Genomic DNA, 21,405 nt, shown 5'->3' on the forward strand with positions numbered 1-21,405 from the left:
AGTTTTACTTGGCTCCTCTGGATGGCTCATTCTACAGCTTCCTCTTCTGGGCAATATGTGAATTCATTAAAGCTTCCCTTGACACAGTTTCAACAACCTGTTTCTTGACTTAAGCAAATATACTGAGGATTAACTTCATCTATGTGTTTCTGACCACATGAAAACACCTCAATTTATTACTTGTGATTGTAAAATGGTGGCAGTTTCCTGTAGCACAGGCCCAGATGAAGCAGATGCTAACGTTCAAACATCTCCTTTAAACTCTTACACTATGGCAAGTCTGTTTATGTCAGCAGATGATTTATGGTGTTAGAACGTCGAACTCCTCCTAAAGGTCTCATTCTTTATCCATTTAGAAATTAAAAGGGAACCTCAACAGACAAGAGATAGTTGGGCTTTTTCCTCCCCAATTCATCATGAACTGACAAAGCTATTAATATACTTGACAGCTCATAAACTGACATGACTGAGACACATGCAAACAGGATTTATCCCTGGATTGTTTGCCAACACTGGAGAAGCAGTGGGATTTAAAGTAGCATGATACAGTTCACCATGAGCTTCTGAAGGCTACTCCAAGAAGTATCATCATCACAGTTATACAAGAGGTACTCGTGTGATTTATTCAAACAAGTTCTAGTCTGGGACTCTGTACTTTAAAGTTTAAATGTCTTAGTGTCCTTGGGTACTGGTATGTATATGTGTGTATGTATGTTGGTGTCAGACAGCAATACTCTCAGATGAAGTCTAAACAGAAATGAATCCAAAATATAAATATTCATTTTTCCCTTTTGGATATTATATAACTTTTATTGCAATGGAGAATTTATCCACGTGACTACTGGGGTCAGTCTATGTAGAGGTCTTGTTCAGCCTTTTTTTTTCCAGTCCAGTATTAGAAGATGCTGCAGATTTCCATTAGGACATGGAAATGGATGGCAGCTTCTTCCCTCAATGGTAACAATGGAATTCTCTATATTCCATGTTCAAAACTATCCATGACCTCTTAAATTTACTCTAAACAAACTTATTACAGCTGTCTGGTCTGTTGTAGTTAAGAATAAGGATTAAACTACCAGATAGAGCAGTCTAGTAAACTGTGTTAAGTAAATTTCATGTAGTGTGTCCGGTAATCAAACTTCAGAACTGTTTTTTCTTTTTTTTTCTCTCTCTCTCTCTCTCTGTGTCCTACAGTAATTTCTTCATCCCTACAATGAAGTTCTTGTGTGCTACTGTCTGAGAGAAGCCGCAGAAATGCCTTGGCGCAGGAGCCGGAGACGTCATGGATTCCTGAGTGTGGGGCTTTGCAGGAAAGCCCTGAGTCTCCGACATGGACCGGCTCCAGGTTTCCATGGCAAAGGCGCACAAACAGGAGGAAACACTGAGGGAATCCCGTTATTTTACAGCATTGGACCATTATAAACACCCAGAGCGGGGAAGGAAGCCGCTCTTGATACTCAAGTAATCCTTATAGAGCTCTAGGAAGGGGGACTTCATACCAGAACCATTGCTGTAGCTGATGCGGCTGCATGTTTTTGAACAGAAAGGGAGTTAGCGCGCAGCTGCTGTGTCCGCAGCGTGAGGTTTTTCAACGTGGACAGAGTTTTTTTTTCCTGTTTCGTCTCTTTTTAACAGTTTTTAACTGAAGAGCGCTTCTTCTGCTATGGTTGTTAGAGGAGACTAATTTTTCATCGGTTTATTTTTCTATTTATTTTGCACTTTTTTTCTCCAGATGTTTAGAGATACTTGGAGGCTGGCACAGTACCACACCATGAGGTCGATGGATCAAGGTACTGCTGAAGTGTTGTGATTATCTGGTAATCAACCCATTTGATTTTTAATTGATAGAGCAGTGTTAGCCTTGGAGTGTTTGTGACTAACATGATTTAGTGTCATTAGCTGTCAGTGTAACGTCTCACAGATAGTTGGGATGTTGATGTTTGGGTAGAGACATGCTGCCGGGCTGTAGTGGATCAGTCTTGGCATAAGCACCAAGATATTCGGGGAGAATCTGGAGCCTATTAGACACATCAGAGTTATATTATTGTGATGAACAATAAAATCGTCAAACTTTTATTTTGTCGATGAAAAACAAACCTCAGAGACACTCTGAGAGTAAAATATGGGGTAACGAAGGCTATAAGATGTGACAGTCTATCAAGCTTTACATTTACATTGCATGAAATCAGTTTGTATTAACTAAGACTGATTGAGAACAAGGAGAGTGTATTTCAAGTCACGTGAGCCTACCTGACTGAATCGGGTGTAATGCAACTATAAGGAGGATTTTGACCGATGTATGCACAGTCATCATCATCAAATATTCAAATATGGCGCAAATGGTATGTTTTACCAAGACCTTAATGGTTGTCACTTTGTATAACAGCTCGATTACTTTCTGACATGTATCTTGTTTGATATGTTACAAACTGGTTCTGGTTTATTTAGCTTAAATGCTCAAATGAACACGATCAGTATTAGAATTAAAGCAGGATATCGCTGTATATTCCGCTGGAAAGGAGGGAGGATTTTAAAGCTGGTTATGATGCATCGTTTTTTGCTGACAGAGCATATACAGTAGGCTATCGGCCCAGTGGGTGTAAGGCTACAACTAGAAGGAACGCCCTAGTTGTGCGTAAATCTGGGGATTCCCTCGACAGAACCTGTACGTTTTCATTGAGCGCTTCAACAACAAATCCACTCCGAGACGGGAAGAGGATCAGACTGTTTGAGGAGGCGATGTAGTTGTGTAAAAAAGTATTCAGTGCACTTCTAACCATCCATCCACCCGCCTGTATGTATGTACACACAGACCTGAATGACGCTGGTACCAACCTGTTCTAATGGGTAGGTCAGTGAGTTGTTGAAGAGGTGAGGGGCTCAGTCAGCACCCTGCACTGTCACTGCAACATGTCAAACACCCGGGGGCAGCACCAGGCTGCAGAGTCTGTCAAAGGACTCACGGTGATCTGTTTGAACGGGGCAGTTAATTCATTTCAGTCCCAACCTGCACTTTCGCCTCTTTTTTTTTTTCATCGATGCATCAATGACAAGGAGAGAAAGGGGTGGGGGTGGGGGGTGGGGGTCGAAAAATTCTGCATTCAGTGTGAAAATAGTCCCGCCTTCATCTGAAAATAACTGCGGCGAGCTCAAACAGGAAACTTGTGCGCCTCACCTCCTGCAGCTCACCGATGCATCATTTGACACTTGAACAGGTTCCCCAAATCCACGTTAGCGCCGCGACACTTCAGCCGCGTCTCTGTCGACTTCGCCCGAACCTGAGCCTGAACCCAGAGCAGCCGTTTGGAAACATTTAGACAGATGAGCTCTTTTTACGACGAGAAAGACCTGGAGGAAGAGCTCAGTCGGGTCAGCTACCCTGATGAGGATTTGGAGTTTGAGTACTTGTTTGAATATGAACCACCTTGCAGCGACTTTGCTGGGGGAAATCAAGGTTTGTCCGCGGCTTTTTTTTGGCAACCTGAGCTGACTCCGCTGCCTCTCGGTTATTTTTTGTCTGAAAATTAGTTCGTGGCCTCTAAGGTTTATTTGTGATAATGACAAGAAAAACAGGAAGTGAATTTGACAGGTTTTTGATGTGGCTCTGACATGTAATAGCCACGTGAGAACATGTCAACATGAAGAGGCTTTTTACAGTTGATGAGGAAAAAGTTAAAAATGCATTATGATTTTAAAAAGCAAGCTGTTTGCAGGTGAATCTGCTGTTGCCAGTTGGTGTATGCTAACTTTAGTGAGCTCCAGTGTTGGAGGATATACTGCTGTTACTGTTGGACTAATGGGAAATATCTCTAGCTATGACATTAATGTTTTTCAAATGTGTGTATTGTGATGAATTTGAATCTTTGTTCCCCTGCAGATGACCCCAACCTTGAATCTCACAAAGTCCTCAGTCCTGAGTCTGAGCAGGCTTTCCCTCTGGAGGAGGCCTCCCCATACGGCATCAAGGCCTGTAGTCCCCCCTACAGTGGACACAACGCTGAGGTTCTCTCAGGATATGACAACCAGGAGGCCAGGAACTACCTGGACAGTACCCGGCCTGCAGGCCTGACTCTGAGCCCGCGGATTGAAATCACTCCCTCCCGTGAGCACTACAACCATGGTCGGGACTCCCTGCAGAACCACCACCTGAACATTAGCCCTAGACCCACCCTCACCGTGCCTGGCCATGAAAACCTCGCCTACCGTGAGCCCCAGTGCCTGAGTCCCGCCAGCAGCAACTCCTCCACCAGCTGGCACTCGGAGAGCTACTCCCCCTGGGCGTCTCCCTGTGTGTCCCCCAGCAGTGGCCAGAACCCCGGAGACCTCTGCCCCCGATTACAGAACATCCACACTGGCTCCCCTCGCACCTCCCCGGGCACCTCTCCTCGCACGAGCCTAGCTGAGGACGGCCTGGGACACCGCTCGCCCTCTCCCAGACCTGGCTCCCGCTCCACCTCTCCACAGGGCAAACGCACCTATGCCATGTACAGAAATCCAGGTTTAGTCCCTGGGCATCGCTCCCGCAGTCCCTCCCCCCATAGTGGCCATGAAGACATAGGTGCCCACTATACACACAGCAGCCTTGCAGATGGCATGAATGGTTTTGGCACCGGGCAGCCAGGCCTGGTGCCCACTAAAATAGTCAAGACCAACCAGATTTACTCTCTGAATCATGGAGACGGGAACTACTTGGTGTCCGACCCGGACATAAAAGCCAAACCTCCTGCAGAGCCTTTCTTTGTTATCCCTCCGATCTGGTCCAAGCCGCTGGTTTCCAGCCTCTGCAGGTAAACTGGCCAGGAAACCAGAGCTTATTGCTTTTGGTTTACTCATGCACACAACATAAACTCCCACGTTCCACATTTTACTCATAATCTTAACAAGTTTTATGATTTCTATCATTTTCTGCTTCCTGTATGTTCTGTAGCATCCCTGTGGCTTCTCTCCCCCCGCTGGAATGGCCGATCCCCCGTCGCACAGACCAGTATGAACTCCACATTGAGGTGCAGCCCAAGCCGCACCACAGAGCTCACTATGAGACAGAGGGAAGCAGGGGTGCAGTCAAAGCCCCAACAGGAGGACATCCTGTTGTACAGGTATGCTCAAAACAAGATATGTGAACAAAGTACTTAATAATATCACTTAAGTCAGCACAAAATTACTAACATAGCAGTACAGTTCAAAGTGCTGAGTGGCCACATGAAGGCATGTTGTCAGGTTTGTCCATTAAATTATCTTTCTGGTTTGGGAGCCTCAGGCAGCCCTGATGGGAGGGCTTGCGTGTAATGGTATTTCCTACTCATTATGCACTCAGTAGTGGTGGCGGTGGTGTTATTGCCCAGGGCCAGCTGTATGAAAATGACTCTACATGAGTTATTCTGGCTACTCTCATAGCACCTTTCCCTTTTCTCACTTTTGGAAACAAATCATAAAGGACTACTTAACCTCAGACATATGACACACTGTAACCGCCCTGTGGCCCCATGACAACCCCCAGAACTGAGCTCAGGTCAGTGAGCAACACAGGCTCCCGGACTTTTTTCTTTTCTGCTTTCCATCTTAAAATAGTCTGCCGCTGTGTGCCCTGACCACACAACCAGATCTGTGCTCATGTTGTCCCTCACTTCCCCTTACACACTGGTTTGTTGACTGTGCGGGTGTCGTATTAGGAAGTTGACTGAAAGTGTTGAAACACTCCGTTTCACTAGACGTATATAAAAACGAATGCCACGGAGCCTGCTGGGTAAAATAACTGCAGATTGGAAAAGAAACGTTTGCGAATATTTCTCTCGCAGTCACAACGTGGAACTCAACCACCGCATGTTGAAATTAGCTGTGACACAGTTACAGTTGTCCAAGAATTGGTTCAGCTTCCTTTTCTCTGTATTACCATGACAACATATCAGAGTTGTTTTTGTTGGTGATAGTAGGGACTCGTTGGTAGTAAGGCTTCTCTTGCTCCTTTTCCATTTTCTGCCCATCCCCAAAGACCTCACCCTGAGGTCAGTTCTGCCTGGTTTGCCAGGCCAATCAGATGGTCAGGCCTGGCTAGCCACGGCTGCACTCCTTCACCTCGTCTTTCCCTTCCTCTTCTCCTCCTTTGCTCTCTATGTTTTCCCTTCCTCTTCTCCCCTACACTCTCTCTCTCTGAGCCTTGTACCCTCCACTTTACTTTTCCTACACTGCTCTCTGTCATGACTCACTGCTCCTGCCACTGCCATGACAACCGGCCGACTGCTCACATGGCCTGTTGAGTGTTTGCAGTCAGCTTCCTCTGTTTCACTCTGTGTGTCAGCTACCTGGAAATGGACCCAGCGTGCTCATTCATGTTGCCATAGTTTCTGCTTACATTCAGCAGCTGCTGTGAAGTCTGACAGTTACATCCACATAGATCATCATTTCTACAAGTGCCTGATGAGCACAAGTTGTTTGTTTTTTTTCTGGACACGATTGAAAGGAACAGTCTCTCTGTGCCCTTTGTGATAGGAAAAATGAAACAGTGTAGCCAAAGAACATATTTTAAATCAACTATTTCCCAAACAATCAGGCTCACTGCAGTGACATTTCCTGTAGTTAGAATGGATAGTCATTTGAAAAAAAGTACAAAATTACCTGTGGTGTTTCACTCCATCATTCTGCAACCACTTTATTCTGTGATAAAGGTTATGCAGTATACTGTCTGAACAAAAACAGCATTTAGATGCAAGTTGATGCTTTGTGGTTTTTGCAGGTTTCCTCAGGAGGCACTCTCAAGTTAAAAGTAACCTCTCTCTCTCTTCTGCCTCTCAGTTTCACCTATTTACAGCTTCACCTATCTATATATTTTAGTTTCTGCAGCAGGACATTGAGACAGGTCAATGCCAAATGTGTCAGGCTGGTTGTTTATGTCAGTTTCAGTTCTGTCAGTGAAAGAGAGGACCCCTGCTAATTTCTTCATCCAGTTATGAAAGAGCTAGTACGAGGCCGTAGGATGTGAGCTCTCTGCTGGCTTCTGCTCAAGGCTGTAGATGGAAGACTCATGCTTTTACACGTGGGTCTGACACTGATTAGCCACCTCTTGGGGGAAACAACATCTGGAAATGCAGAGTTGGAACAAGAGGCTATGGAGAAACAAAACCAGTTTAAAGTGACTCAAACATTTCCTTCATATAATACTGTATTTCTGTTTCATTGCCTGACAGCAGGAGCAAAGCAAAAAAGGAAAAAAAATCAGTTTCTTGTGACTTTTTCTGTGTCTGCAGTTACATGGCTACAGAGGCAAGGAGCCACTTGGCCTGCAGATCTTCATCGGTACAGCAGACGAGCGCATCCTCAAGCCCCATGCCTTTTATCAAGTCCACCGCATCACTGGCAAGACGGTTACGACCACCAGCTTTGAGAAGATTATTAACGGCACCAAAGTGCTTGAGATCCCCCTGGAGCCAAAGAACAACATGAAAGCAATGTAAGACTATCATAACTCTGTTTTTTCAATAGAAATTTGCCATTGCCATTGTTGCTTACATATGAATTCTTTATCATAGAATCGACTGTGCTGGGATCCTGAAGCTCAGGAACGCTGACATCGAGCTGAGGAAGGGTGAGACGGACGTCGGCCGGAAAAACACCCGAGTTCGTCTTGTGTTTCGTGTGCATATACCTCAGCCTGGAGGACAGCACGTCTCTCTCCAAGTGGCTTCGCATCCCATCGAGTGCTGTAAGAAAACGACGCATGAAATACTCTCATGATGTGCTTTTTGTGCTATTTTCACTCATCTTAAAAATGGTTTTGAGCCTGATACAGGGAGTGGCTTTCTGAATTCCCTAAGCATGCTTCAAACTGCTGATGTTTTCATCAGTTAACAAAACTTTATACAAAATAAACATCATAAAAAAAGGAACCCACATTCAAATGAGTTTGGAGCTGGGCTGATAGTACAGAGTCCTGCACACAAAGATGTCTTTATGCATCCAGGGCTTCCATCCAGTAGGTGGGCGCTGCAGGTTTCAGTGTCTGTGTACCTGTTTGTCTGTGTGCAGTAGTAAAGTCTGTGTTTGGGTACATCAGCGCATGTGTACACAGTGTTATTAAAGCACCTGGTGTAATCAAAACTCAAACAAGAAGGTCTCTTTATCTACCTTTGACTCACACGCAGGTCAAGACATAACATTCATCATATCAGTGTGACACTGGCTGTGCGCAATATGCTCCTGTCATTGTAAAAACTCATGACACTGAACATAACAACGTTTTATAATCGTCGTTTCCCATCTGTTTTCTGATCACAGGAGAGGCAGAACAATAGTCACTGCCTGTTTGTAGGATGAACTTCAGAACAATCAGCGTCAGTGAAAACCAATCGAGCGTAAAGTCAGTTACCTTTGATACATCTGTCATGCCGGTTGCTAAGCCGACTGTGTCGGTGCTGGTGTGTTTGAAGAGCAGTGTTCCCTGCTGGTGTCATCCTCTTTGTTTTAACCCTCAAACCTGCTCAGAGGTCAGAGTGTTGTTTGTCGACACCTCAGCGAGTGTGGAGTTTCAGCTTAACTAACAACTGATAATAACCTACAAGATGAGGAAGCAACACTTCACACAGTATAGGACTGTTAGTGTCTGGAGCTGCAGAAATAACATCAATGACTTCAACCCTTTTACATACATATTTCCCTTTCTGGTTCCCTTCAAGTAGCTTTATGCTGCTTTTTCTAGTATCATATATACATTCTGTGTGATGTTTAGACAGAGTGAAACCCCATACTGTGCTCCTGTTCCATCAAATGGAAATATCTAAATGCCTCGTGCATCATTCTGTGCACATTTCACAAAAATTCAGTCTGACATATTCGGTATCTTTCAACACTTTGGGATCTCTGCTAGAATTTAACATAAAGTCCTGTGAGATTGTACAGTGTTTTAAGGTCACAGCACAAGCTAGAATTTCATACATACAGAAGGAGGTGTTTATTGCAGGGTTATTTTATCATATTGCATCAGACTCCTTCCTGTATATTATTAAAATTTTAGGCTCTCCTACGTCGTGATTTGACAGATTTGTGTTGCTGTTTATTAAAACCGAAAGCAAGGGTTTTGATAGTTGAATGACTCAGCATCATCTCTTTATTGTAAAGCAGTGTCACTTCTTGGTAATTAGTAGTTTTGCACTTGTGAGAAACCAATACAGAGCCTTCAAATGAAGTGTTTTTTCTCTGTAATGTCGGCTGATGTTGGAGACTGTAGAGGGCTGCAGTTAACTATTATTTCAATTGTTGATTAAAATGTCAAATGTTCAATGAAATTTCATATTACAGTGATATAATGATACTTCCTGGAGTCAAAAATGACATTTTCATATGTCTTGTTTTGTCTGACCAATAGTTCAAAATTCAAAGATATTCACATTTACAGTGATTTAACTGATTTTTGGCAGTTTTTCATTATTTTTGCTCAAGAAACGATTCTTGAGCAACTCAATCAACCAGTTATTTTGTCTCTACTGTATTTATATGCCCATGTTACTGAGAAGTGTGCCAGTAAACAGACAGTAAATGTAACACACTGCCCCTCTGTGTGTCCCTACAGCCCAGCGTTCAGCACATGAGCTTCCCATGGTTGAGAAGCAGGACATGGACAGCTGCTCTGTTCTGGGCGGCCAGCAGATGATCCTGACTGGGCAGAACTTCAGCTCCGATTCCAAGGTCATTTTCATGGAGAAAACCCAGGGTGAGTGGCACCACTAACTGACATCAGACCCAGCATCACTGATATGTTGTGGGAAAGAGTGGTTTTCTGCTTTCAGACAAGACTCGTCTTTTTTATTTAGGTTAACTGTGAGACATACAGTATGTTGCCAGGAAACCACGCCTATGACCAAATCTATAAAATCTCCATGGCCTGTGCCTCTGTTAGTTCTGCTGTTACACAACATAGTGTCACCACAACACTGGTGATAACTAATGACTCATAAGTAACTGTGTCTGTGTAACAAGTTCACAGCTTTCATATTTCACCACCATCATTGTACGGACAAAGCTGCATGAGTTATTTGCATGATCCAAATGATAACACTGCTGCCTGACTTCCTTTTGCCCTTTTCTTCCTCACTGACTTCCATGATGTCTTATCACTGCTCAGATGGGCCTTTTGTCGTGTGATTAATGGCTCTGTGTGTCACATGAAATGTTGTTTCAAGTACATTTGTTGATGTCCTTGGTATACACTTCAATTCATATAAATTTGCTAAGTCCTTTCATGTTCTCTTATTTTCTATTATGTAATTTTAGTAGGAGTAATTGAAATAATGGCCCTCTATTCTAATCTTTTGTCAGAATGGAAAGATTTAACCAGGATTGATTTCATTTCATGTCTTTGTGTCTCTTGTGTAAGGTCAAAAGGGTCAAAGGGATGTGTCACTCTTTGACTACATTAGCTGCTTAGCTGTTAAAACACCTATTTATAAAAGAGTGAGTTGTGTTTTTTTTATCACGTGGCCAGTTCACTACCTTTAGCTGCTGCTCGAAGGTTCTTTGGGATGGATGGTTATGTAATACTTTCCTTCCTTCTTTCTTTCTTTTTTATAGATAGAAAAGATATTTTTACTGTCTAATATTGTGACTCACTGACTCCACTGCTGTCTGAGAGCGGACTGATTGGCTTTTTAGATACAGGCACTCCACAGGCCACCTCAACCAAAACTTGGACCCGCGCACTCAGACTAGGTTTTTTTTTTGGTCCGGGGTTCCCTGCCGCTGTGTTACGACACACCACAGTAATGGATAGTAAGACAGAGACGGAAAAAGAAATCTTACGAAGAGGGATTGCCATTGTTTTGGAGAGTTTCTGTATGACACAAAGTTCTGGACTAGTGCAGCTGTGAAATCCCTCAGAATGAGAGACAGCTGCCTCTGGCTGGAGCTCCCCTGGCTCTTGTGCTTGGACAAGGAGGGTTGTACGGAGGGAAGGAAAGCTTCCCCGGCCAAGTCGAGCCTGCTCAGGCTCTCTCTCCAGCTCCCTTCTCTCCCCCTTTTCCACCTCCACACACAATTATCTCCAGAGGGAGAACAAGAGTCGGGGTATCCCTTAGTGTAGAGTTGCAACAAAACGCAAACAAATGCAAATGCCAAGAAAGCAGTAGTCATCACGTTTTGTAAGAGAAGTGGAGAGAGTTGATCATAAAAATAAAGTTTAGAAAAAAGTTGGCAAAATGTGTGGAATCCCCCTTCCTCCTGCTGACTCATTTAAGCCATGTGTTTTTAATTTGACAGAGGGTTTCCCACCTACAGTAACATTCAAACAGAACTCACTGCAGCACATGTCAGATCATGTGTTAGGGCACATGGAGTTTACATTTCACATTTAGTTTTCAACTTTTTCACCCACATGACAGCACACTGTACATGTAATCTGATGAAGCGTGTTGTAATATGACCATTATCACTAGAAATGTGGAGTTTGCACTTGTCATCTCATCCCTGCCAATGTTGTGTTTCTGCTTTTTACATTAACATCTTTCAGTGCTGCATTCGAGAGTAGACAGGTGTGTCTTTCGCAAGTCACATTTCTTTCTGATTAACGGATGTGTTTAAAACTATAGGTCATCTCTACCTTTAGGTGTACTGCGTGGTTTAACAGGAAGTGGCTTAAAAGTGATATTATCTACATCCACAAAGAGGCTTCTTCTGTCCCTGTGAATTGTAAAACAGTTGTTGCTACAGATGTTTGCAGGCCAAAGATTTGCAGATTATACAACTGTCTAACACATCTTGAAACAATCAACCTTACTTACTTTACTGCAGAGTTAATCACCACATTGTTAGACTGTGATTAGGTTTTCACTTTCTCTCTTTGCTTCTTTCTAGATGGGCAGCAAATCTGGGAAATGGAAGCAACAGTGGACAAAGATAAGAGCCAGCCTGTACGTATTATCCATCAGACTGTTCCTTCAGTACTACACACAAAACATGTCAAGATGTCATTAGTTAAAAGATTAAAAAATGAAAAGATCGGTTTCAGTACATCATATGGTTCTATTTTGTAGAGTATGCTGTTTGTGGAAGTGCCGCCCTACCGAGACACGTCTGTCTGCCACTCCATCAAAGTCAACTTCTACGTCATCAATGGCAAGAGGAAGCGCAGCCAGCCTCAACATTTCACCTACACACCACTTGCATGTAAGAAGCTCGGCCTCTTTGTGGTATGCTGATATCACACCTTGGGATTTCAGTGTAAAAGGATGAGATAATAAGATATAATCCGATAAGAGTACACAGAAAATCATTTTAGATGGTTCACTACTCCCCTTATTTGATCTTTTGTCTCCTTACAGCTCCATCCATCAAGACAGAGCCTATAGATGAGTATGAAGCAGACCACATGGGCTTTGCCATGCCTCAGATCTTAGGCTTATCCCCTCATTCATACTACCATAACCCACGCGGCGTCCTCCACCCAGACAACGGCCTGGTGTCCGGCATGGCCTCCTGCCAGCGTCTCAGCTCCAGCCTTCCAAACCAAGACGCACGTTTCCAGCAGCAGAGCCCCGCCATCATCTACTCTCGCGCTGGCAAGAGTCTGAGCGGCAGCCCTAGCCTTTATCAGCAGACTGGAGGGATGATGCCTGACCCCCACCGGTCGGTCCTGGTCCACACTGGCTCCCCAGCACAGTCTGTAGGTCCCATTGGTGCAGGCCAGCACCCTTCTATCATCCAGTTCTCCCCCACAAACCACCACCTGCTCCGGGCAGGAGACCCTCAACCTCTCACCGCTCCACAGCCTGACACCCAGCAGATCATCTACTGCGATGGCTACTCCCCTCAGGCAGCCACCGCCCACTCACCCACACCCCCCCAGGCTCAGGCAGCAGTGACCCACCCGCAGCACTATCCCACCGTGATCCAGCAGCAGCCCTATGTGCAGAAGGCGCAGCAGAAGAGTCGTGCTGCCCCCGGCACAGGGCAGATGGAGGCTGCAGGAGACGGACAGAGGAGGGTGACAGTGAAAGAGGAGAACTTGGACCAGGCCTACCTAGATGATGGTGAGTGTAAGTTGTTGCTTTTATACTCTGTGTGAGTGGGATCGCTTGTTGTGTCATTCACAGTCTGTGTATCAGCTACTGTAATCCAGCAAAAATAAACAGACAGACAAAGTGATGGATATGGGCAATACCCTGTTTGTGAAAGAGATGGATGATAAGACTCACCAACAGAGATATGACTTTTCCTAAGAACAATTCAAGGATATTTACAATACATTTGCTCCATCTCCTTTTCACATATCCTGGTCTGATCTACGTGCTATACCATCCCTCTGAACAAAGCCAGCAGAACAAGCTCACACTGTTAAAACAATCCTTGCCAGGAGGTGTAGTTATGTTCCACTCAAGGTGGAAATAACAGGGATTATGAGTCATATGTTTATACTTATGGTTGTCAACCTCATTACCCTCTGACAGAATTAATGTCAGGCCACATCCAGCAGCAGGCAGAGGTTGAACCGCTTCCTTATTTTGGAGTTAAAGGTTCTACAAATTCTGTTAGGTTTTATAAAAAAAGACATGTGATGCCGTATTTTTCTTTTCTTCAGCCTGTGTCAGCCAGATTTGATTTAAAGGCAGTTTGAGGATGTCATAGTGCTGCTCCATTCATCAGCGTCCATTCTGCTGGACGCAGGGGGTTCTTCTGGCACCGCCACGCATCAGGAAATGAGCTTTTTTCTCTCTAGCAGGCATTAAAGGCAGAGAGGGAGGGAGAAAAAAGTGTCACTCTCCTGACCGCCTGGACATGTTGACACTGTTATGAAGTGAAAAACAACTTCCATGGCAACCATTGTCAAACAGTGGAACGGGCTGCCTGGGAGAGCTGGGGAAAGCCTCTTTGTTTGTTGTAGTTGGCCAGGGCTTCTCCTTGGCCTTACGCCCCTCGATTCTGTGGGGGAACCCACCAGAGGATTAGCTTTTTTTCCGACCACGGGATTCTGCCAATCTGGCACAAGAAATTCCTATTTGCAGCTGTTCTCCTCCAGAAATCCAGCCTGATCCCTGTAAGATAGCAGGAGGGTGGAGGGTAGTTTGCAGGAAAAGGAAAAGGCGCTGTGTGTGTGTGTGTGCTTCAATGGAAAAAATGAAACGAAGAAAAAAGGCCAGCAATGGAATTTGTGTTTTTTGGATGGAACTTGCAGGGTTTCCCTCCGCAGTAAACAGCAACAGGGCTGTGAGTTGGTGAATTAACAAGGAGTTTGAGGAACAGTCGTACTGGGCCTCCTGTTTGATCCTCCCATCATCAAAAGGTGATGACGGCCAGTCAGCTTCCCAAGGTGCCTCTGCATCTTTGTTCAGTTTTATTTATTCATTTATTTAAAATCAACTTCTCCCTGGAAATATCATAAAAATGAATTGTAGATTAAGCAGTTACTCGGATTTATCACCGACTGCAGGCAATTTTTATTATTTCATAACTCCAGTATACACTTGGCTAATCTATGACACCATATTGTTGAATGTAAAAACCTTGTTCATAATGCATTACCAGTTGCAGTTGGATTGCGTGCCCCCCTCTTATCACTCCTACAGGTGATAATCCACCCACCAGCATCATTGTAGGGTCTAGTCATCACCTTTAATGAGGAAAACAAAAGGGGGACTTCCCGATATTCAAAACATTTTTTTTTTCAAACAAAGGGTGAGAAGATAAGTGAGGTCAAAAAATCCCTTTGTGTCTGACTGCAAAGGTGCTGAAGTACAATCCTTACCACAAAACAATCATTTAAGCTAGGACCATCAAACACATTTTCACCAAAGTGAGATTGTCAACATTACTCATTTAGGCATGTGCCTCAGTCTGTAGTCATTTTTGGAAAAAGGGTGATGCCACATCCTGGAATCGTCACAGTATTGTGGTCGATAACTGTCACATCTCAGAGGTGCCTGAACTGTGTCAACTTTAGTGACAAGCGTTAAATGAAAGTCTGTTTCATTTTGCAAACTTGGCTCACGATCTTTCCCACACAGAGGGCTTGTATCTTCAGTCCTCACACAAGTTCCCGTACCTCCAGTTGGTGCAAAAACAAGACCAGATCTGTTGAGGAATATTTATTCTGTTGAATTGAAAAAAAGATACCTGTATGTACCTGCCTTACTTTTGTGCCACAAAGGTCAAGAATGTCTGGCATAGCTCATGGCATGCCACATAGTTTGGGAAAACAGAAGAAGAGCCACTGGCATAGCCTACAAAGGCTGAGAGTGACAGATTTAGTGGGTGTGGAATAAAGCCCAGAGGCAGTGGAGCAGGTGAAATTGTTCCAGCAGGTAGAGATCAGGGTAGGAGAGATAAAGCACATAGCAACAGCCTGGTGGACACGCATTAGTCTCAGCTCACTTCCATCCCATTTGAAAGGCTTGATCGAATAACAACTCCAACTTATCCAGTCAGTGCTGCAGCTGTAGTGATGAGACAGCTGCTCAAAGATACTTATTATTGTTTAATTTATTTTAAAACTATACTCAGATACTCATTTGCGCAATGTAAGGTTTTGGTCACTGTAATGTTTCTTTCTTTACTTACTGGCTATGAAGAGATCTTTTCCAAATGTAACTACACATTCTCTGTGTCTATAGCCCACCAGTGAATGTAGGCACAGTGGTGCTTTGAGCTAAATGCTAACATCAGCATGTTCACAATTGCACAGCTAACATATTGATGATAAGCTGGTATAATGTTTGCCATGATCAAATTGTTACTCTTGGTGATGTTCAGTGAAAACTCATGGGATCACCAAAGTCATCAGAGTTCATTCTCAGGGCAACACCAATGTGTGTACCAAATTTTAGGACAATCCAACCAGTAGTTGTCAAGACATTTCACTCAGAACCAAACATCTCAACTGCTGGAGGAAAAGTCAGGATCACCAAAGTCACTAAAGTTAATCCTCAGGGGACCATGAATGTCTGTACAAAATTTAGTGGCAATCCATGCATCCGATCCAAGCAACTTTGTCATCCGTAAAGCCAAGTGTACAACATGTAAAGAGAAAGACCAATAGCAGCAACTAATAATTTCTTCATTTTACATAAGGGTGTGTGTGAGCATTGTTTCAAGACAGACTTGAAAAATGTGAGCACTGACACACTTTGTGGTTAGATTGGTCAGTCCAGTCACTCTGCTTTCTCTTTACTCTCGGTGGTTTTCAACTTCCTGCTGTCATTACAATGAACCCCACTCGAATCGATCCAGTCAAACATAACCCGTGAACATACTGTACACCCCTCCGCACACAAACATATGCACTGTATGAACATGCAAATACTCACAGATACACAAACACACACATTCCAGCTTGTGCAGCGACTGAGTCGGCTACTGTACAAGGTCTCTCTCTCTCTCTCTCTCTCTCTCTCTCTCTCTCTCTCTCTCTGTCTCTCTCTCTCTCTCTATCTACTCCCACCGTCGGTTGGTAAACAGTGCAGCTTATTGGTTGAGAACTCAGGAGCCAGACACTCACCTATTGAAGAGACTAGCCTGAGTGTTCCCTTAGCCAGCCTCAAATAGCCAGTCCGTGCCAACCCTTCATTAGGTTCAGTAAAGCCCCACTGTATGTTGCCCCGATGTGGCACTCCTGCTGCTTCTCTAAGCTCGTTTTATGCTCAGGAAAAATCCTGTGGCACCGCTGGGGAGATGAAAGTTTCTTTAAGGCATTAGGTGTCAGAGGGAATTCCACTACAGACTAAAATAAACAGGGACACTGATGTTGTGACGACAGCAGAGCACCCAGTTTGGCTGCTCCTTCAGTTTTGCAACTCTCAGATGCTGCCCTGGCTATAAAATGTTCTCAGTGTTGAGCTGCTGTAACGGGCTGTTGCTCTGTTGCTCACATCTGCAAATGATCAGATAGAAAGGCAGCCGCAGAGACAGAGAAACAAGAAAAAGACAGAGATTGGTTTGTTGAAGCATTTCTGTCTAATTGCTCAATTAGTTCATTTAAATACTTAACTGCAGTTGTGGTTGCTACTTCATGATGTCAATTAGAAATAATATTTTCTCTCCCAGATTCTTTAAAATTTTGTTTGTAGCTCTTGTGAGCTAGTCTTAAATAAGAGCACGCCACCACCTCGCAACAGTTACTTTTTTTATTTATTTTTTTTTAGCAAATTTTGTGGTGAGCCGTTCACTGCCTGTTATCTGCTCACAGATGCTGTTGTGTGGGTGAACTGGCTTATGATTTCATTTTACGTATGTTTTAATAGTTGCACCCTTTGCTTCGCCACTATGTAAATTAAGGCTTTAAATAGAGCGCAAACAAACCAGCTGAAGAAAGTCCCTCGACCTGTAAAAAAAGATGGTGCAAGGTAGCAACATTTAGTATTTTATATAGCAGTTGTTGGGGTTTTTTTTCAGCATCTAAAAATCTTAACATTTTTAACTTTATTCAGACCAATCCCAAAGTGTTGCCCATTACCATGGTTACAAAATCACAGACATGAAATGTTCTCGAATGGCGTGGCTACAGGCAAAAAGCTTTTTTGGCCCACTTTGAAATACTTATATTACTCATCGGCCCTAATGAGTTCCCCGAGGCGCAGTGGAAGCAGTGGCACCAGCCTATAATGTCTCCCAAGTGCCAGTGTACACAGTCAGACACACAGTAGGCTTCCAGGCCTGGACTCCAGATAAACACCAGAGCTAAACACAGACAGCGTGGCATATCTGGATAGATGACATATTACACATAGCTGGCATTCCTGCTTAATGCCTATTGCTTACCTGTTGAAAGTCTGACTTTTGACTGTGTGAGCAGATGTAGTGGTAGGTACCTATATTTCCTCTACACTTCACTGCTTTGGATGTCAGTAGTTATTTTATAAGCACGCACACAAGAAAGCTCCAAATATTTAAAACCTGTAGTTTTGAGTACATTACATGTTAGCAGGTATAAATAACATCAATTATTCAATCCACAAATTCACAACTTCTGTTTTATCATCAATGCACGACAAAGGTTTTGTCTCCTCCTGTCACTGTGCTTCTATTTTTAGAACCATGACACTGTGAAAGTTTCCATTTCAACTCCCTTCCTCTTCTGTTTATTGTGCTGATGTGTTGATGCACACACTTGTAATGATCTGAGCAACAGGAAGTAATTACTTATAGGCTTGTACGTAGCTCTACCTCTAGTGGTTAGTCAGTATTAATGCAGCTTTTATTTGGCTTCCATCAATGCCCTGCACAGAAATGTTAATTGAACCATGGCGCTTTTCCATCAAAAGTATATCAGGAATTTAATCTTTCTTATTATGGAATAAGGAATTTTATTGTAAAAACACAAATTCATCCTGCCATTGTCTAACACCCTTCTTTTTCTTTGCTTTACAGTGAATGAGATCATAAGAAAGGATCTGACGGGCGTGCAGGCCAGAGGCCAGACATAGAAGAGATACTCAAGTGGGAAATGACAACATATCCCCCCCAACACACACACACAAACACACGCAGTCTTCAACCTTCCAGTGAGGTGACGCACTTCCACCAACAATCACACCTTTCCTCCTCATTTTCTTTAGCCATAGAGATAGAAATATCAGTTCCAGACTGTTGTGTTTGCTTTGGATGTTTTCCTGCAATAAACATTTGACAAACAGAGGAATTCATTTAACCCATAACGTCTGCTACCAACACCCAGCAGGTTTCCAAGGAAGCAACAGGCAGATGTGCCTTATTTTGTTCATCCTCAGTTTGCTATACAAAAGGGAAAAAAACCTAAAATAAAAAATCTCTAGAATAACATGAGCCATTCTGCCTTGGCAATAATACCTGTTTGCCTCTGACATGTTTGCCTCATACTAGTGAATGATGGTTATGGAGCAGTTTCAAAATAAATTTTTGTGAAGAAAATTGATTTGTCAACAGGTTATCATACCAAAAATTCAGCCCAAATACAACATATCAAATATTTCTTGTAGCCAAAAGCTTGTCGTTTTTTTGTTTAATATGTCTTGCACAAAGTGTGTATTTTGTCTGTGTGTAAACTTTGTATGCAGTTTTACATGAAAAGATTGTCCTGAGCTCACATGCTGATCATCTCATGTGCAGTTTTCTAATTGAAGTGAAATGCACACTGCCTTAACCATATACAAATGAACTTTTGTGACACCTCCTAATATGCACTGTTTTCAATAACAGGAGGTCAATGTTATTACTTTTTTATATAATATTGAGTCATGTGAATAATGTACCATTTTATATTCGTAAAAATATATATTGCATTATATTCAGGTGATATGCCAAAGTGGCTTCACAGGGGCCTGTGATGCTACAGTGATAGCATGGGTCTACACTTTTACATGATTTCTGTGCTTGAGTTGATTTTTGTTTTCAATCTTGCATTTAACATCATTTAAGATGTATCTGAAGTCTGGCTCATGAAGTGAGAGATTTTGTACACTCAGATTTAAAGGTGGATTTCTTGCTTTTTTTATTATTATTATAATTTTTGTCTATTTGTATTTCTCCTAAGGTTGATTGTAACATCATCTGTGGCTGTTTCCACAGTCACAACAGAAAATATCCAAAGCTTAAACTGTGTGTATTGTTTTGTGTATAGTTGAATTTTGAGTCTGCCTGTAATGACAATCAGTATACTCAAAGCTAAATGCCTGCCTATGCAGAGGCTTCATGCTTGCCAATGTAAAGAGCAAACATTTTATTTTCTCTAACTGCCTTCATGCTGTAAGCACAATAGGGAGATACAGTATGGATTACTGATGTGCTAATACAGCTTGCTTTGTTGAAAAAAAAAAGCAGTAGTTTAAAAACATATTTTTGTAATATTGCGATATTTCACTGAGTGAATTGGAAAACCTTTAAAAGTGCCAAGTGCCATTTATATGATTGTAAAGACAAAAATATTGCTGGTGATGTAAAGTGGTAAAAACACATAATAGAATTAAAAAGACTGAATCTCTGTTTCATATTTGATATGGGCCTATTTGATAATAAGATTTTTTTTTTCTAATATTAGTAAAGCTGATTTTGATCTATTAATGACATTTCTCAATGAGCCAGTACAGCACAAGTGCATTTGACATTTCTTGAATGTAATCTATATTAAATAGTTTTTCCCCTTTTCTGTAAATATTAAATGCAAAGTGTGATTGTCCATGTGTTACGATTCAGTTTGAGTCGACTAAAATACAGTTTGTCTGTCATGTATCTTTTATCTGTTTATAATTTACACAATGATTTAGTTATCATTATATCTTTCATCTGTTTTGTTACAATGTAAAACTTTTTTTTCTGAAGGGAATTATAATACATTACCTAAAACTTGTTAAGGTATCCCTTAATAGGTTATATTTTGTTTATGCATTTGTTATTATTAATATTATTTTACAGTCCTTAAAGAAATCTTTGGTAATGAAAGGGTTATTAATACTGTCTTATTTTATTTTCTGTGTTGATAATTGTCTTGTCTGTGTTTCATTTTGAGTCTTCTAGACTTTGTGCCTCCTTAAAAAGTCTCTGTTTCATGCTATTTTTGTATCCTTAAAAGTAGCAATAAATAATATCCATATAAGTCATGATTGTCCTTGTTTTTAATTTACCAACTTCATCACCAACACATTACTCGTCCTGCTGAGTTAGTACTGTCAGTGTGTGCATTAGAGACAGATAAAGGTGTCTCTTCACCCTCTGTGGTGCCTATTATGAGAGGAAAATTGAAAATTAGTAGACTCATAGCAGACAGTGACTCATCAAATGCTCCCCTCGTGCCCTGAGCCAGGAAAAGAGACACCCTTGGGAGACCCAACATGTTTGTTTAGAATTTATGCAGCATAAAAATATTCAGAATTTAAAGTCGGACCTGGTAAAACTGTACTGTTTACATAGGCACACGTGATCGTGGTCAGTGGACACACAGTTTCAAACTCGAATCCTCCCTCAAATAACAAATAACAACAAGAAAGGGGACTCACATGCCCGGAGGCTGTAGTTGCCATGGAGACAGCTTGTTTGGTGCTTGGTCCGTGAGTTGGGGAGGGCTCTGTGAATGAACCTTGTGTTCAGGAAGTCTCTAGTTATGACATCACCATGGGTGAAAAAGCAGCACGTGGGCCTCTCTGCATGAGCCGTCTCCAGCCCACTGATACAGATATGCCATGATGACTCATGCGGCCTTTAGCACTGGATGGTGTAATGAGTTCGGACCGCATACAGATCTGCTGTGTGAAATCAAACAAGAATGAAATACATGATGAGCTTGGCATTTCATTCAGCTCACTTTTGTGTTTTTTCAAAAAAAAAAAAAAAGAGGACTGATCTCATCCTCACACAAAGGGCATCAAGCTTAAGTGGCCACATTAGCATTGCCTGAACTGTGAATTAAATCCCACACATACATCCAGATTTAAAATAAATATGTTCAAACTGACTGGCTGGGTT

At 42.5% G+C, this 21,405-nt stretch overlaps 1 protein-coding gene and 1 long non-coding RNA gene across 4 annotated transcripts; one reads left to right on the forward strand and one right to left on the reverse strand.

Annotated features, from left to right (window-relative positions):
- The first annotated feature begins 1,413 nt into the window (after positions 1 to 1,413).
- On the forward strand, positions 1,414 to 20,539 carry nfatc2a (nuclear factor of activated T cells 2a). Of its 3 annotated transcripts, none has more exons than XM_018693527.2 (10): positions 1,414 to 1,790; positions 3,878 to 4,787; positions 4,928 to 5,096; positions 7,242 to 7,444; positions 7,524 to 7,696; positions 9,560 to 9,700; positions 11,836 to 11,891; positions 12,015 to 12,147; positions 12,303 to 13,016; positions 18,340 to 20,539. In XM_018693527.2, the coding sequence occupies exons 1-10, from the start codon at positions 1,733 to 1,735 to the stop codon at positions 18,393 to 18,395; spliced, it is 2,613 nt and encodes an 870-aa protein (XP_018549043.1). In that variant the 5' UTR covers positions 1,414 to 1,732; the 3' UTR covers positions 18,396 to 20,539. The 3 variants fall into 3 exon arrangements, with proteins under 3 accessions (XP_018549043.1, XP_018548894.1, XP_018548967.1); XM_018693378.2 differs by lacking the exon at positions 1,414 to 1,790 and adding an exon at positions 3,110 to 3,454; XM_018693451.2 differs by lacking the exon at positions 1,414 to 1,790 and adding an exon at positions 3,112 to 3,454 and having other exon boundaries at positions 12,303 to 13,010.
- LOC127142585 (uncharacterized) lies at positions 7,277 to 18,311 on the reverse strand. The gene is made up of 3 exons (XR_007813452.1): positions 16,472 to 18,311; positions 7,504 to 7,694; positions 7,277 to 7,415 (listed from the first exon to the last, which is right to left on the reverse strand). It is a non-coding gene; the product is annotated as an uncharacterized LOC127142585 (long non-coding RNA).
- Positions 20,540 to 21,405: the final 866 nt, after the last annotated feature.

Source organism: Lates calcarifer, linkage group LG6, assembly GCF_001640805.2.
Source record: "Lates calcarifer isolate ASB-BC8 linkage group LG6, TLL_Latcal_v3, whole genome shotgun sequence".
NCBI lineage: Eukaryota > Metazoa > Chordata > Actinopteri > Centropomidae > Lates > Lates calcarifer.

What these genes read in the sequence shown, in the direction of transcription:
- nfatc2a (XM_018693378.2), top strand. Translation starts at nt 3,322, where the DNA reads ATGAGCTCTTTTTACGACGAGAAAGACCTGGAGGAAGAGCTCAGTCGG. An exon ending in CTTTGCTGGGGGAAATCAAG is followed by an intron (nt 3,455 to 3,877) that starts GTTTGTCCGCGG and finishes GTTCCCCTGCAG; the next exon opens with ATGACCCCAACCTTGAATCT. An exon ending in CTACCTAGATGATGGTGAGT is followed by an intron (nt 13,017 to 18,339) that starts GTAAGTTGTTGC and finishes TTTGCTTTACAG; the next exon opens with TGAATGAGATCATAAGAAAG.